This window comes from Rhagoletis zephyria, unplaced genomic scaffold, assembly GCF_001687245.7.
Source record: "Rhagoletis zephyria isolate East Lansing unplaced genomic scaffold, Rhagoletis_zephyria_1.1 Rzeph_scaffold_02227, whole genome shotgun sequence".
Taxonomy (NCBI): domain Eukaryota; kingdom Metazoa; phylum Arthropoda; class Insecta; order Diptera; family Tephritidae; genus Rhagoletis; species Rhagoletis zephyria.
The window spans coordinates 40,181-53,758 of record NW_016159311.1 but is presented as its reverse complement, the minus strand read 5'-3'; the positions used below and the strand labels follow the sequence as shown (position 1 = coordinate 53,758).

Below are 13,578 nucleotides of genomic sequence, written 5' to 3'. Positions count from 1 at the left end.
AAAATGGGCGTAACCACGCTGACTTATGGTTACATGTGTATATCTTGGTAACCGCTGCAACAATTTCTTCCAAACTTGNAATGTTCGGCTCCACCCGAACTTAGACCTTCTTACTTGTTTTTTTTTTTTGAATTTTGCATAATGTCGTTATTCTTTATGAAATTTTTTAATAATGCTTAAAATAGGACCCTAGTTTTGAGAAATTCATGTTTGCGCGTTTTAAATTACAATCCATTTTTTTAACAAAGTTTTTATTTCATATTACGATACACTTGTGTCCTTAGTAGACGACAAACTCAATTTCACAATTACTGAGCAAGTACAAAGGAAAGTAATATACATAGGTTGTTATTAAGACATGTATGAATGTATGTTTTTAGGTTAGTATTTGCATATAGAATCAAAGAACATAAACGTTAGTACGAGTCCCTTATGCTCAAGATTGCCATTATCATCTTTAATTCAGAATATAACTTTTAATATTAATTTAAACCAGAAATCTTTGACGAAGCGCAGTCCTAAGAAAATTGAAGTAGCAAACAGGGAACCGTTTAAGATATCTATTTTTTAATCAGTATTGATTTTTGTGTAGCAATAAATGTTTCCCAATAAGGTTTACAATAAACATATTTGCGTTTGGTTTTATGCGCACTGTCGTAGATTTGTTTAACTGTTACATGCTATTCTATAGCGTACGCTGTTCGTTTTGTTGTGCATTTGAAGACGCCGCATCATCGTTAATACACATCCATTGGTTTTCGTTGTTCTCCTTCCACAGTGTCACCTTATTGTCCCCACCCGTAACTGCTAAAATGTTGCCTGTCATTGACCAGCTAACACTCCAAACCACGTCATCAAAAGTATGCAAAATTGTAGACGACCAGGTAGTTAGATCAGTGCTATTCCAAATAATTACATGGCGGTCCTGTGACGCAGAAGCTATTTGTGAACGAGCCAGCCCGATTGATGGCGCCCAAGCTACATCACGTACCCAGTCAGAGTGCCCCTCAAGTCGATTTTCTTCTACCCAGCGATCGGCATCTTCACGCCAAATTTTTACGCAATTATCACAACCAGCGCTGGCCAGACGCTTGACCGCAGTATTACGAGTAGAAGCACGTTGATCGAATGCCGGTTCTGGTACTGTTGACGAGCACCAAGAAATAGCATTGCAACCAATAGTATGCGCATTCGATATTTTCTTGCTGTCCCAAACACCATATTCGATGTTGCATGTTAGTATGGATATCGAACCATCCGAGCTTCCACATGCGAGTATTAGACCATATTCAGCGGGCGCAAAGGCGACAGAATTTACAGAAGAATCGTGATTGTTGTACTCGTAGCTGAAATTTATGTTTGTTGATCAATACACTCCCGAGAACTGGAATTTGTGAGTACTTACAATTTAGTCCAATCATTCGAAGCACCTTCCTTCCACACGATAACCTTGCGATCGTATGAACAAGATGCCAGCAAATTGCCGAATTTGGGATGCGCCCAAGCTACTTGCCACACAGGCCCTTGGTGACCCTTGAGGTCGGCAACCAATATCTGATTGCCGTTTTTCACGTCGAAAACTTTTACAGAACCATCTGAAGAACAAGTAGCTAGGTGCAGGCCGTAGTAGTCCAAAACGGCATTGTGTATCATATCCTCGTGCCCGGTATCCACTGTATTAATTAAGCTAACCATTGCAATGGGATTTGTACGCTTGAACTTTATCAAAATCTCCAAAAAATAATTTTTTTATCGGACAAGGCGGCTTCTCGGCTGAATCGCGTTTTGTTTGACGTGGAGCTATGTAGGGTGATGTCGGATCGTAAAAGAACTAGGTAAATAAACAAAAAATTTTAAACAACTCAGTAAACCGCGACCAATACAAATTTAATGACAGAAATAAGACTGCTGATTTTTTGAAAGTTATTTTCATTTTTGATATCCGTAAATACTTGTAGATTTTATTTTAAATAAAAACCTCTAGCTTTGCTAAAATATGGTACCGCTGCCGCACAGTCAGCTGACGGCTGCAATTTGCTGTTTTGACAAAGCACAGCAACCCTGTGTATACTTCAAAACTTTTGCCGCCAAATCAATTGGCCACTAATTTTTTGCAAATACTAAAGTTTCTTTTTATAGAAAATTGTTGCAGAAATTATGGAGGAAGGTGGTGGATCCAGACCAAAAGTGCTTCAAAACACAGGAAAGTTTACAACGGATACGCGCGCAGAAGGGTATGTCGTATATGTAAATATTCTGAAATTGCGAAATCTTACAAGCTTCTCCATCCCAGCGATGACTTCTTCAATGAGGCTGGATACCGGCAATCGCGAGAAAACGACAAAATCGATTCCAAATATGGATTTGACCGTATTAAGGATAGTATTGAGCGCACTGGATATCTCATAAATATGCACTCGGTAAGTACCTGCCCTTATATGAGTATAAACGAACATACATATGCAAAAGATATAAAGACTACTTAATTATATAGACCGAGATTTTAGATGAAGATCGCCGCTTAGTTGCTGCTTTGGATTTGTTTTTCATACAAATGGATGGCTCTCGTTTCAAGTGTACCGTTGCTTATAAACCATACCTACTGATCCGCCCGGAGGAAAAACAATCGCACGAAGTAGCACGTTTCTTGAGTCGCAAATACTCCGGCCAATTAGCTGGCGTAGAACATGTCAATAAAGAGGATCTCGATTTGCCCAACCACTTGATAGGCAAGCAGCAACATTTTTTGAAATTATCATTTCTCAACCAGACGGCTATGACCAAAGTTCGTCGAGAGTTAGCCGCGGCAGTACGACGCAATGTAGAGCGGGAGAAATCAAATACCTTTTATATGCAAATGCTTTCGTCATCTTTGGCTGGTACAAACTTTGGGGGCGATGGAGAAGTTAAGAAACAAATGGATTATATGGATCTCATCTTGGATATAAGAGAGCACGATGTACCCTATCATGTACGTGTGTCTATTGATTTAAGTATATTTTGCGGCCAGTGGTATAATATTCGTTGCCGTAGTGGTGGCTTAGAGTTACCCATAATAACCCCGCGTCCTGACTTGCTCGAGAGGCCAGAGCCGGTGGTTTTGGCTTTTGATATTGAAACCACCAAATTGCCGCTTAAATTTCCCGATGCGCAAACGGATCAAGTTATGATGATTTCATATATGATTGATGGCCAAGGATATCTTATAACAAATCGCGAAATAATTTCCACGGATGTAGATGATTTTGAATACACGCCCAAACCCGAATTTGAGGGCCATTTTATTGTGTTTAATGAAGAGGATGAAATGCATTTGATTCAAAAATTTTTCGATCATATAATGGAGGTGCGACCACATATTGTGGTTACTTACAACGGCGACTTCTTCGATTGGCCATTTGTTGAAACACGTGCTGCTGTGTATGATTTGGATATGCAGCAAGAGATTGGTTTTTCCAAATTGAGAGATGGGTTCTATTTAAGCAGGCCGGCCATACACATGGATTGCCTGTGCTGGGTATGAGCGAAGAAAAATTTATTTCGCTTATATTTTACGGTCCATATTTTTCTTTCAGGTAAAACGTGACTCCTATCTACCGGTAGGTTCGCAGGGTCTCAAAGCGGTTGCCAAGGCCAAGTTGCGCTACGATCCAGTTGAGCTGGATCCAGAAGATATGTGTCGTATGGCTGTAGAGCAGCCGCAAGTTCTATCCAACTACTCGGTTTCCGATGCCGTGGCTACTTACTACTTGTATATGAAATATGTACATCCTTTCATCTTTGCGCTGAATACAATTATCCCTATGGAACCAGATGAAATCCTTCGCAAAGGATCTGGTACGCTATGTGAGACCTTACTTATGGTGCAAGCTTATCGAGCGAACATTGTCTATCCAAACAAACAACAAAACGAGCTAAACAAACTTTCCAATGAAGGACATGTTTTAGATTCTGAGACATACGTTGGTGGTCATGTAGAAGCATTGGAATCTGGCGTTTTCCGTGCCGATATACCATGCCGCTTCCGTCTCGATCCAAATATGGTCAATCAACTGAAAGATAATGTGACCAAAGTGTTGGTACATTCAATTGAAGTGGAGGAAGGTGTACCGATTGAACAAGTTACGAACTTAGATGAGATAAACAAAGAAATAACACAGGCATTGCAAGGCAAGATATATTAAATATGTATGTTTTAGGTTAATAAAATTATACTACGTACATATTTGTTTATTGCTTAGGCCTCCACGATATTCCTAATCGTTTGGAGCAACCTGTCATCTACCATTTAGATGTTGGCGCTATGTATCCCAACATTATCTTGACCAACCGATTGCAACCATCTGCTATGGTAAGCGAGACCGACTGTGCTGCTTGCGATTTCAATAAGCCAGGTGCTAAATGTAAGCGCGTTATGGACTGGTTGTGGCGCGGAGAAATGTTACCTGCAACTAGAAATGAATTTCAACGTATACAACAACAGTTGGAGACCGAAAAATTTCCACCACTGTTCCCTGGTGGCCCGACACGTGCATTTCATGAACTATCGCGGGAAGACCAAGCGGCCTATGAGAAAAAACGTCTCAGCGACTATTGTCGCAAGGCTTACAAAAAGACGAAGATAACAAAATTGGAAACGCGCACATCAACCGTTTGTGAGAAGGAAAACAGCTTCTATGTGGACACCGTACGCGCTTTTCGCGACCGTCGTTACGAGTACAAAGGTCTGACAAAGGTGGCGAAGGCAGCGGTTAATGCGGCCCTTACATCTGGCGACGCAACAGAAATTAAAGCGGCGAAAGGCAGAGAGGTGCTTTATGACTCCTTGCAGCTGGCCCATAAATGTATTTTGAATTCTTTCTATGGTTATGTTATGCGTCGTGGAGCGCGTTGGCATTCCATGCCAATGGCTGGCATTGTATGTTTAACTGGCTCGAATATAATCACAAAGGCTCGGGAGATAATCGAGCGCGTTGGACGCCCTCTAGAGTTGGATACAGATGGTATTTGGTGTATATTGCCAGGATCGTTCCCACAGGAATTTACGGTACATACAACGCACGAGAAGAAAAAGAAATTCAACATCTCTTATCCCAATGCGGTATTAAATACGATGGTGAAAGAGTACTTCACCAATGACCAATACCATGAACTAGTTAAACCCGCTCAGGGTGGCAAACCGCCAGAGTATGTGATACGCGAAGAGAATTCAATCTTCTTCGAAGTCGATGGCCCCTATTTGGCGATGGTGTTGCCTGCAGCTAAGGAAGAGGGCAAGAAATTGAAGAAGCGATATGCTGTGTTTAATTTTGATGGTTCTCTTGCTGAACTAAAAGGGTTTGAAGTGAAACGTCGTGGTGAATTGCAGTTAATTAAGAATTTTCAAAGTTCTGTTTTCGAGGCTTTCTTGGCGGGCAATACTTTAGAGGAATGCTATGCGTCCGTGGCAAAAGTTGCTGACTATTGGCTGGATGTGCTTTATAGCCGTGGCTCTAATTTACCAGACTCGGAACTTTTTGATTTGATCGCTGAGAATAAATCTATGTCCAAGAAGCTTGAGGACTATGGCGAACAGAAGAGTACTTCTATTTCAACAGCAAAGCGCTTAGCTGAATTTCTGGGCGATCAAATAGTGAAAGACGCAGGTCTAGCCTGCAAGTACATAATTTCGAAGAAGCCCGAAGGTGCACCAGTTACGGAACGTGCCATTCCACTAGCCATTTTCCAATCGGAACCCAATGTGCGCCGATACCATTTGCGTCGTTGGCTCAAAGACAATACAATGGGTGATGCTGATATACGTGATGTACTTGACTGGAACTACTACATTGAGCGTCTAGGTGGTACCATACAGAAGATCATCACTATTCCAGCAGCTCTTCAAGGCCTGCCAAATCCAGTACCCCGCGTACAACATCCAGATTGGCTTCACAAAAAGATACTCGAAAAGAACGATGTGCTCAAGCAGCGGCGCATTAACGAAATGTTTATGCCCAAAGCTAAAACTGCGCGTGAAATACGTGCCACAAGTGAAGTACCTGATATGGAGGATTTAGTGGCTAGTAACGGAGCTGAGGGTGCGCTAGGTGGACGGCCAGTTGTAACAAAACGAAAGCGCGTAAACTCTGGTGAATCGGATGAAAAGGAGGGTGAAAAAGAGAGCGCACCTGAGGCGACAACGTGGCGACAAGCGCTTGGTGCGCCACCTCCAATTGGTACAACTCGCGCCAAAATAATCGAATGGGTGCGTTTTCAGAAGAAAAAATGGGCGTGGCAGCTGGAGCGACGCCAACGTGTGCGGCAAGCCAATAAACGGCCGCGCAATGAGCAAACTGTGGCACCACTAATGCCAAGCGCAAGGGATGGCGCCACAGCTACAGGCACAATCGGTGGTTTCTTAAGACGCGCACAACGCGCGCTCATCGACCATGTGTGGCATGTGCTCCAAATCGTATCAAATGATGATATGGGACATTTCACTGTATGGCTGATGATCGGCGATGAGTTACATCGCATAAAATTGACAGTACCGCGTATATTCTACGTGAATCAGCGTAACGTTGCGCCGCCCGAAGATGGTCAGTTGTGGAAGAAGGTGAATCGTATACTGCCACGCGCGCGACCCGTTTACAACCTATATCGGTATAGCGTGCCTGAGCAGGTATTCAAAGACAACTGCCTTGGAATGCTGGCTGACCTGGCTACACCGGACATCGAAGGGATATATGAGACACAAATGTCTTTAGAGTTCCGCGCTCTAATGGACATGGGTTGTATGTGCTCGGTTCAGCGTCAGGAGGCGCAACGTTTAGTTGCGCTAGCTTCTAAGGACTTGGAGAGTTTCTCGATAGAGCAATTGGAGCAGCGCCTGCAAGGCCATATATATCTGAAAGGCGCTCAAGCCAAATTACGCAAAATATTCCTATACCAGCACAACACTCCCACAGCCAAAAAGGAAATTTGGGGACTATTTTTGTTGTCCAGCAGAAAGGCATTGATCTTTGCACTGGATACAGTGCGCACCAATCAAATGCCAAATATGCGCACACTATATACGGCCGAACGCTTAGCACTTATCAAGACTATGAAACATGTGGCCGAAGTTGAGCGTTTGCCGCCCGAGGAGTTTACATTCGAGGTTCTCATCGAAGTAGATGTAAAGCAGATTTACCGGCATATACAGCGCGCGCTCACAGCTTATAAGGAGGAGAAACGCGGCCCTTCAATGTTGTATGTTCAAACGGCGACGGAAGCGCGCAAATTGAATTCGGCTATGCCTATTTTATTAGACTTTCCTCAGGCCCGTATCCACATTACCGACGATGCTTCGCTTTTGTCTGGTCTGGATTGGCAACGCCAAGGTTCGCGTGCGCTAGTTCGGCATTTTTTGCATCTCAACAATGTGGTGGAGATGATGTTGGATCAGTGTCGTTACTTCCAGGTAAGGTAACAACTAAAACAAAATTGCTAGGTGGATGCCGTTTCAGTAAAATTAACTAAATTGCGGTAAAAATNGTGAATTGCAGTTAATTAAGAATTTTCAAAGTTCTGTTTTCGAGGCTTTCTTGGCGGGCAATACTTTAGAGGAATGCTATGCGTCCGTGGCAAAAGTTGCTGACTATTGGCTGGATGTGCTTTATAGCCGTGGCTCTAATTTACCAGACTCGGAACTTTTTGATTTGATCGCTGAGAATAAATCTATGTCCAAGAAGCTTGAGGACTATGGCGAACAGAAGAGTACTTCTATTTCAACAGCAAAGCGCTTAGCTGAATTTCTGGGCGATCAAATAGTGAAAGACGCAGGTCTAGCCTGCAAGTACATAATTTCGAAGAAGCCCGAAGGTGCACCAGTTACGGAACGTGCCATTCCACTAGCCATTTTCCAATCGGAACCCAATGTGCGCCGATACCATTTGCGTCGTTGGCTCAAAGACAATACAATGGGTGATGCTGATATACGTGATGTACTTGACTGGAACTACTACATTGAGCGTCTAGGTGGTACCATACAGAAGATCATCACTATTCCAGCAGCTCTTCAAGGCCTGCCAAATCCAGTACCCCGCGTACAACATCCAGATTGGCTTCACAAAAAGATACTCGAAAAGAACGATGTGCTCAAGCAGCGGCGCATTAACGAAATGTTTATGCCCAAAGCTAAAACTGCGCGTGAAATACGTGCCACAAGTGAAGTACCTGATATGGAGGATTTAGTGGCTAGTAACGGAGCTGAGGGTGCGCTAGGTGGACGGCCAGTTGTAACAAAACGAAAGCGCGTAAACTCTGGTGAATCGGATGAAAAGGAGGGTGAAAAAGAGAGCGCACCTGAGGCGACAACGTGGCGACAAGCGCTTGGTGCGCCACCTCCAATTGGTACAACTCGCGCCAAAATAATCGAATGGGTGCGTTTTCAGAAGAAAAAATGGGCGTGGCAGCTGGAGCGACGCCAACGTGTGCGGCAAGCCAATAAACGGCCGCGCAATGAGCAAACTGTGGCACCACTAATGCCAAGCGCAAGGGATGGCGCCACAGCTACAGGCACAATCGGTGGTTTCTTAAGACGCGCACAACGCGCGCTCATCGACCATGTGTGGCATGTGCTCCAAATCGTATCAAATGATGATATGGGACATTTCACTGTATGGCTGATGATCGGCGATGAGTTACATCGCATAAAATTGACAGTACCGCGTATATTCTACGTGAATCAGCGTAACGTTGCGCCGCCCGAAGATGGTCAGTTGTGGAAGAAGGTGAATCGTATACTGCCACGCGCGCGACCCGTTTACAACCTATATCGGTATAGCGTGCCTGAGCAGGTATTCAAAGACAACTGCCTTGGAATGCTGGCTGACCTGGCTACACCGGACATCGAAGGGATATATGAGACACAAATGTCTTTAGAGTTCCGCGCTCTAATGGACATGGGTTGTATGTGCTCGGTTCAGCGTCAGGAGGCGCAACGTTTAGTTGCGCTAGCTTCTAAGGACTTGGAGAGTTTCTCGATAGAGCAATTGGAGCAGCGCCTGCAAGGCCATATATATCTGAAAGGCGCTCAAGCCAAATTACGCAAAATATTCCTATACCAGCACAACACTCCCACAGCCAAAAAGGAAATTTGGGGACTATTTTTGTTGTCCAGCAGAAAGGCATTGATCTTTGCACTGGATACAGTGCGCACCAATCAAATGCCAAATATGCGCACACTATATACGGCCGAACGCTTAGCACTTATCAAGACTATGAAACATGTGGCCGAAGTTGAGCGTTTGCCGCCCGAGGAGTTTACATTCGAGGTTCTCATCGAAGTAGATGTAAAGCAGATTTACCGGCATATACAGCGCGCGCTCACAGCTTATAAGGAGGAGAAACGCGGCCCTTCAATGTTGTATGTTCAAACGGCGACGGAAGCGCGCAAATTGAATTCGGCTATGCCTATTTTATTAGACTTTCCTCAGGCCCGTATCCACATTACCGACGATGCTTCGCTTTTGTCTGGTCTGGATTGGCAACGCCAAGGTTCGCGTGCGCTAGTTCGGCATTTTTTGCATCTCAACAATGTGGTGGAGATGATGTTGGATCAGTGTCGTTACTTCCAGGTAAGGTAACAACTAAAACAAAATTGCTAGGTGGATGCCGTTTCAGTAAAATTAACTAAATTGCGGTAAAAATAGTAAGTTATTGATGCGAGAAGAATTATTTAATATATAAATACCTGCCAAATATCACGTATTCCATAACCCATCCTAAGAACTACTTAACTACTTAAGCTTCCCTTAAATATGATTATCGTCTATTCTCAGGTCCCCATCGGCAACATGCCCCCTGACACGGTACTCTTTGGTGCTGACTTATTCTTTGCTCGCATTCTTCAGCGTAATAACTTCGTGCTCTGGTGGTCCACCACTACACGTCCAGATTTGGGTGGTCGTGAAGCCGATGACAGTCGACTGTTGGCCGAGTTCGAGGATAGCATTACTGTTGTACAGAATCGGCCTGGATTCTATAATGATGTGTGTGTTGAGCTAGCGCTGGACAGCTTAGCTGTAAGCGCATTGCTCCAATCGAACCGCATACAGGAATTGGAGGGTGCCAGCTCGGCAGTAACTTTTGACGTCATACCACAGGCTTCTTTGGAAGAGATGATTGGTACAGTGCCAGCCGCGACGCTGCCAAGTTACGATGAAACGGCGCTCTGCTCGGCTGCTTTTAGGGTACTGCGGCATATGGTTAATGGTTGGTTGCGCGAAGTGGCGCTGCATCAGAACATTTTCGCTGATTTCCAATTAATACACTTCTATCGCTGGGTGCGTTCATCAAATGCGCTATTATACGATCCGGCTCTACGGCGTACATTGAATAATTTAATGCGCAAAATGTTCTTGCGAATTATAGCTGAATTTAAGCGACTGGGTGCCACAATCATTTATGCCGACTTCAATCGCATCATACTCAGTTCAGGCAAGAAGACCGTGTCGGATGCTTTGGGTTATGTTGAGTACGTGGTGCAGAGTTTGCGCAATAAGGAACTCTTCCATTCTATACAGCTTTCCTATGAGCAATGTTGGAATTTTGTACTTTGGCTGGATCAAGCTAACTATGCCGGTATACGCGGCCAATTACCACCAGGCGTAACTAGTGACACTGTCTTGTGTAGTGTAGATGATGATGACGAAGAGGGCAAAAAGTCAAATAAAACCTCGGAAAAGAAAAGTGGTGAGAATGATGAAGATCAAGATGAAGATGACATCGAGGAAATTGAGCGACCGGAAGAAACTGATGAAAACGGTTCCGCCAATGGGGAAAGTGAGCAGCAACTCTCTCTGGAACTTAATTGGACTATCGGCGAACATTTGCCCGAAGAGAATGCATGTCGCGATAAATTTGAGACGCTACTTACATTATTCATGCAATCGCTGGCAGAGGGCAAGAACACTCGGCAAGCTATAAAGGACATATCTCACCCGGCATTTGATTTCGTGTCCAAACTGCATAAAAATTATGGTAAGGGAAGGCCAAGTCCTGGTTTGGATTTAACACGAACGCTGGTGAAGGCGTTGAGTGTTGATAAAGGACTGGCCGAAGAGGTTAACGGCTTGCGAAGAAACATGTTGCGACTTGTAGGCATGGGCGAATTCTCCGATCTCGCTGAGTGGAAAGACCCTAGTGACACCTACACCATCGCAGAGGTGATTTGCAAAGCATGCAATCACTGTCGCGATCTGGATTTGTGCAAAGACAAACATCGCGCAATGAAGGATGGCATGTAAGTGAATTTCGCCTTTAGTTTAACGATTTTTTTGTGATATTTATCGTCTACGCCTGCATATATACATGTCTAAAATTTAAATTCTACGCTGTCCATGTGATATATTATAAAATACTTTTCCTTCCCTACAGACCAGTTTGGTTGTGTGCCCAGTGCTTTGTTGCCTATGAGAATGAGGAAATCGAAATGCGAATTATCGATGTGGTACAACGTAAAGCTATGTCCTACGTATTACAAGATCTGCGATGCATACGTTGTAACGAAATCAAACGTGAAAACCTCGCCGAGTTTTGCACCTGTGCTGGAGAGTTTGCTCCGCTTATAAGTGGCCAAGAAATCAATAGGCTGTTGCGCACTTTTCGGCGCGTAGCGGAATTTCACAAAATGCAGTTGCTGCAGGAGACTGTGGAGCAGATTATTCCAACGAAATAATATGTACTGTACTAGTTCTGCTATAAGTATGGGTGACTTTTTAAAGATATTAAATTATAGTTATATTTTACAATAGTTTTTTATTTTATTTTTTCTAGGTGTTGTTATTTTTTTGGTTTTAAAACCATAAAGAATTGAATTGTTTACCGCATAAGAATACGCGAAAACATCAAGATGCAACCGCAGCAACCAGTCGGGGCAGCATTTTGCATGACATTCAAAGATTAGCTTCCTCTGACCTTTTCTAAATCTAAATGTTTTGAGTGATGGAATCGATTTTGACTTCAGGGAACTTGAATTCGGGGAATTTGGTCATATCGACTTTACCATCACCACCGTATTGCTTTGCAACGCGTTCCAATTCGTTCTTCAGCTCGCGTTCGGTGTCGGGAGTAGGATCAACTAGTTTGCCACCACTAAATGAAAAATAAGGTACTCATTTAATATTTAATATTTCCTTGGTAAGTGCTTCGCCTACCTGCTGCGCTTCTTGTATTCACGCACTTTATCCAAGAAGAGCTGCTGGATGGGATCTGAGACCTTGTTAAGCGCTGGTGCCATAATACCAATATTACGACGTGCCTCAGTGCGGAGCACACGTACGCTGGACAGGATCGATTGCGACAACATCTGAAATGATTCGTAATATTCTTTAGTTAGTGTTATGGTATATTTCTTTAAATTTAAAACAAAGCGCTACTGTTGGAAGAGTAACCTAAAAAAGGGGTTATGTAATGCCAACTTCGAAGGTGCGCATATTTAAAGAAAAGAAAACGCATTATAGCATTTGAGTCACGGAAATGGAATCAAAAGTTCACTAATTTTTTTTTTTACCTTTTTCAAGTGTATTTATTGGAATTCCTCACAAATTTTATGTGCGAAAAGGATAATTTTCCAACTTGGCTGATGACAACTGCTGTCAAAAATTTATTCGCAAGCTGAAATGTCAAAAGGTGCGAACGAAAGCTGTCTGTGAAACGGAGTGTGTTCACGGGCATTGAGTGACTTTTATACACTACTTGGCGATAGATAGCGCTGTGAATAGAGCTGCCATTTTCGTGATTTTGGAACTAAAATTGGCTCTATTTTTCTAAATAGCTCCGAAAATTGGACTTTAGTTCCTAGCTCTTTTTTAGCTCTATAAATAACTCGTGCCATGAATTGCCACCGCCCCTGTGAGAGAAAACTTCTAGTAGCGTTGCATCTGTCAAAGACTTTTGACACTCCATGCTACTAGAAGACTTTTAGTCTGTTCCTTTGAACTTCGGACTAAAACCTGTGGAACTGTCAAACTACAATTTTACTCTCTCAAGTGAGAGTAAAAGGAGAACAGATGCAGAAGTGCACGGTAACGAAAAAACAGGAACTATTTCCTGTAAAAACGTCAGTCGGTGTGTTTCCTTATCATTTGGACAACAATGATTTGGCTAAAATATTACAAACAATTGTTAAAATCTATACATCTTCAAATATTTCATTGTTTACTTCCATTTTTTTTTACATTTTTTTTTTACTTACACCTCTTTCTGTTTTTGTTTGCACAAGCAAATTAACTGATCGTTTGACACTTTTCATGAACCTACAGGGAAAAAAATCCGGACTAAATCCTGCGGCTTCTGACTAGGAACAGTTGCTCAGTTACTCTCTCAAAAGTGTTCCCACTTACAGGTTTTATGTCAATAGGAACGACTTCCTGTAAGTTCTGACTAAATCCTGTAAACCGGACTGCTATTGGAACAGACTAATTGAGTCTTCGTCTCCCCCACAGTGACTCAAACGGTGGTCAGCAAATTATTTCAGTCAGTTAGTTTCACAGATGAACTCAACACCACAGGGTGGTGTCCTTTCCCCGCTTCTGTTTAATTAGTAGATATAAA

At 43.1% G+C, this 13,578-nt stretch overlaps 3 protein-coding genes across 4 annotated transcripts; 1 reads left to right on the top strand and 2 right to left on the bottom strand.

Annotated features, from left to right (window-relative positions):
- Positions 1-242: 242 nt before the first annotated feature.
- Sec13 (nuclear pore and COPII coat complex component secretory 13) lies at positions 243-1,822 on the bottom strand. The gene is made up of 2 exons (XM_017620680.1): positions 1,406-1,822; positions 243-1,346 (listed from the first exon to the last, which is right to left on the bottom strand). The coding sequence occupies exons 1-2, from the start codon at positions 1,693-1,695 to the stop codon at positions 686-688; spliced, it is 951 nt and encodes a 316-aa protein (XP_017476169.1). The 5' UTR covers positions 1,696-1,822; the 3' UTR covers positions 243-685.
- Positions 1,823-2,060: 238 nt separating this feature from the next.
- Positions 2,061-11,766, top strand: PolE1 (DNA polymerase epsilon catalytic subunit 1). 2 transcript variants are annotated; one of them, XM_017620677.1, is made up of 8 exons: positions 2,061-2,234; positions 2,294-2,420; positions 2,495-3,517; positions 3,576-4,170; positions 4,242-5,368; positions 7,527-9,599; positions 9,804-11,266; positions 11,401-11,766. In XM_017620677.1, the coding sequence occupies exons 1-8, from the start codon at positions 2,158-2,160 to the stop codon at positions 11,699-11,701; spliced, it is 6,786 nt and encodes a 2,261-aa protein (XP_017476166.1). In that variant the 5' UTR covers positions 2,061-2,157; the 3' UTR covers positions 11,702-11,766. The 2 variants fall into 2 exon arrangements, with proteins under 2 accessions (XP_017476166.1, XP_017476167.1); XM_017620678.1 differs by lacking the exon at positions 7,527-9,599 and having other exon boundaries at positions 4,242-7,441.
- Positions 11,756-12,655, bottom strand: ATPsynCF6 (ATP synthase, coupling factor 6). Its single transcript, XM_017620679.1, has 3 exons — positions 12,536-12,655; positions 12,180-12,331; positions 11,756-12,117 (listed from the first exon to the last, which is right to left on the bottom strand). Exons 2-3 carry the CDS (start codon positions 12,329-12,331, stop codon positions 11,952-11,954), a joined length of 318 nt encoding a protein of 105 aa, XP_017476168.1. The 5' UTR covers positions 12,536-12,655; the 3' UTR covers positions 11,756-11,951.
- Positions 12,656-13,578: the final 923 nt, after the last annotated feature.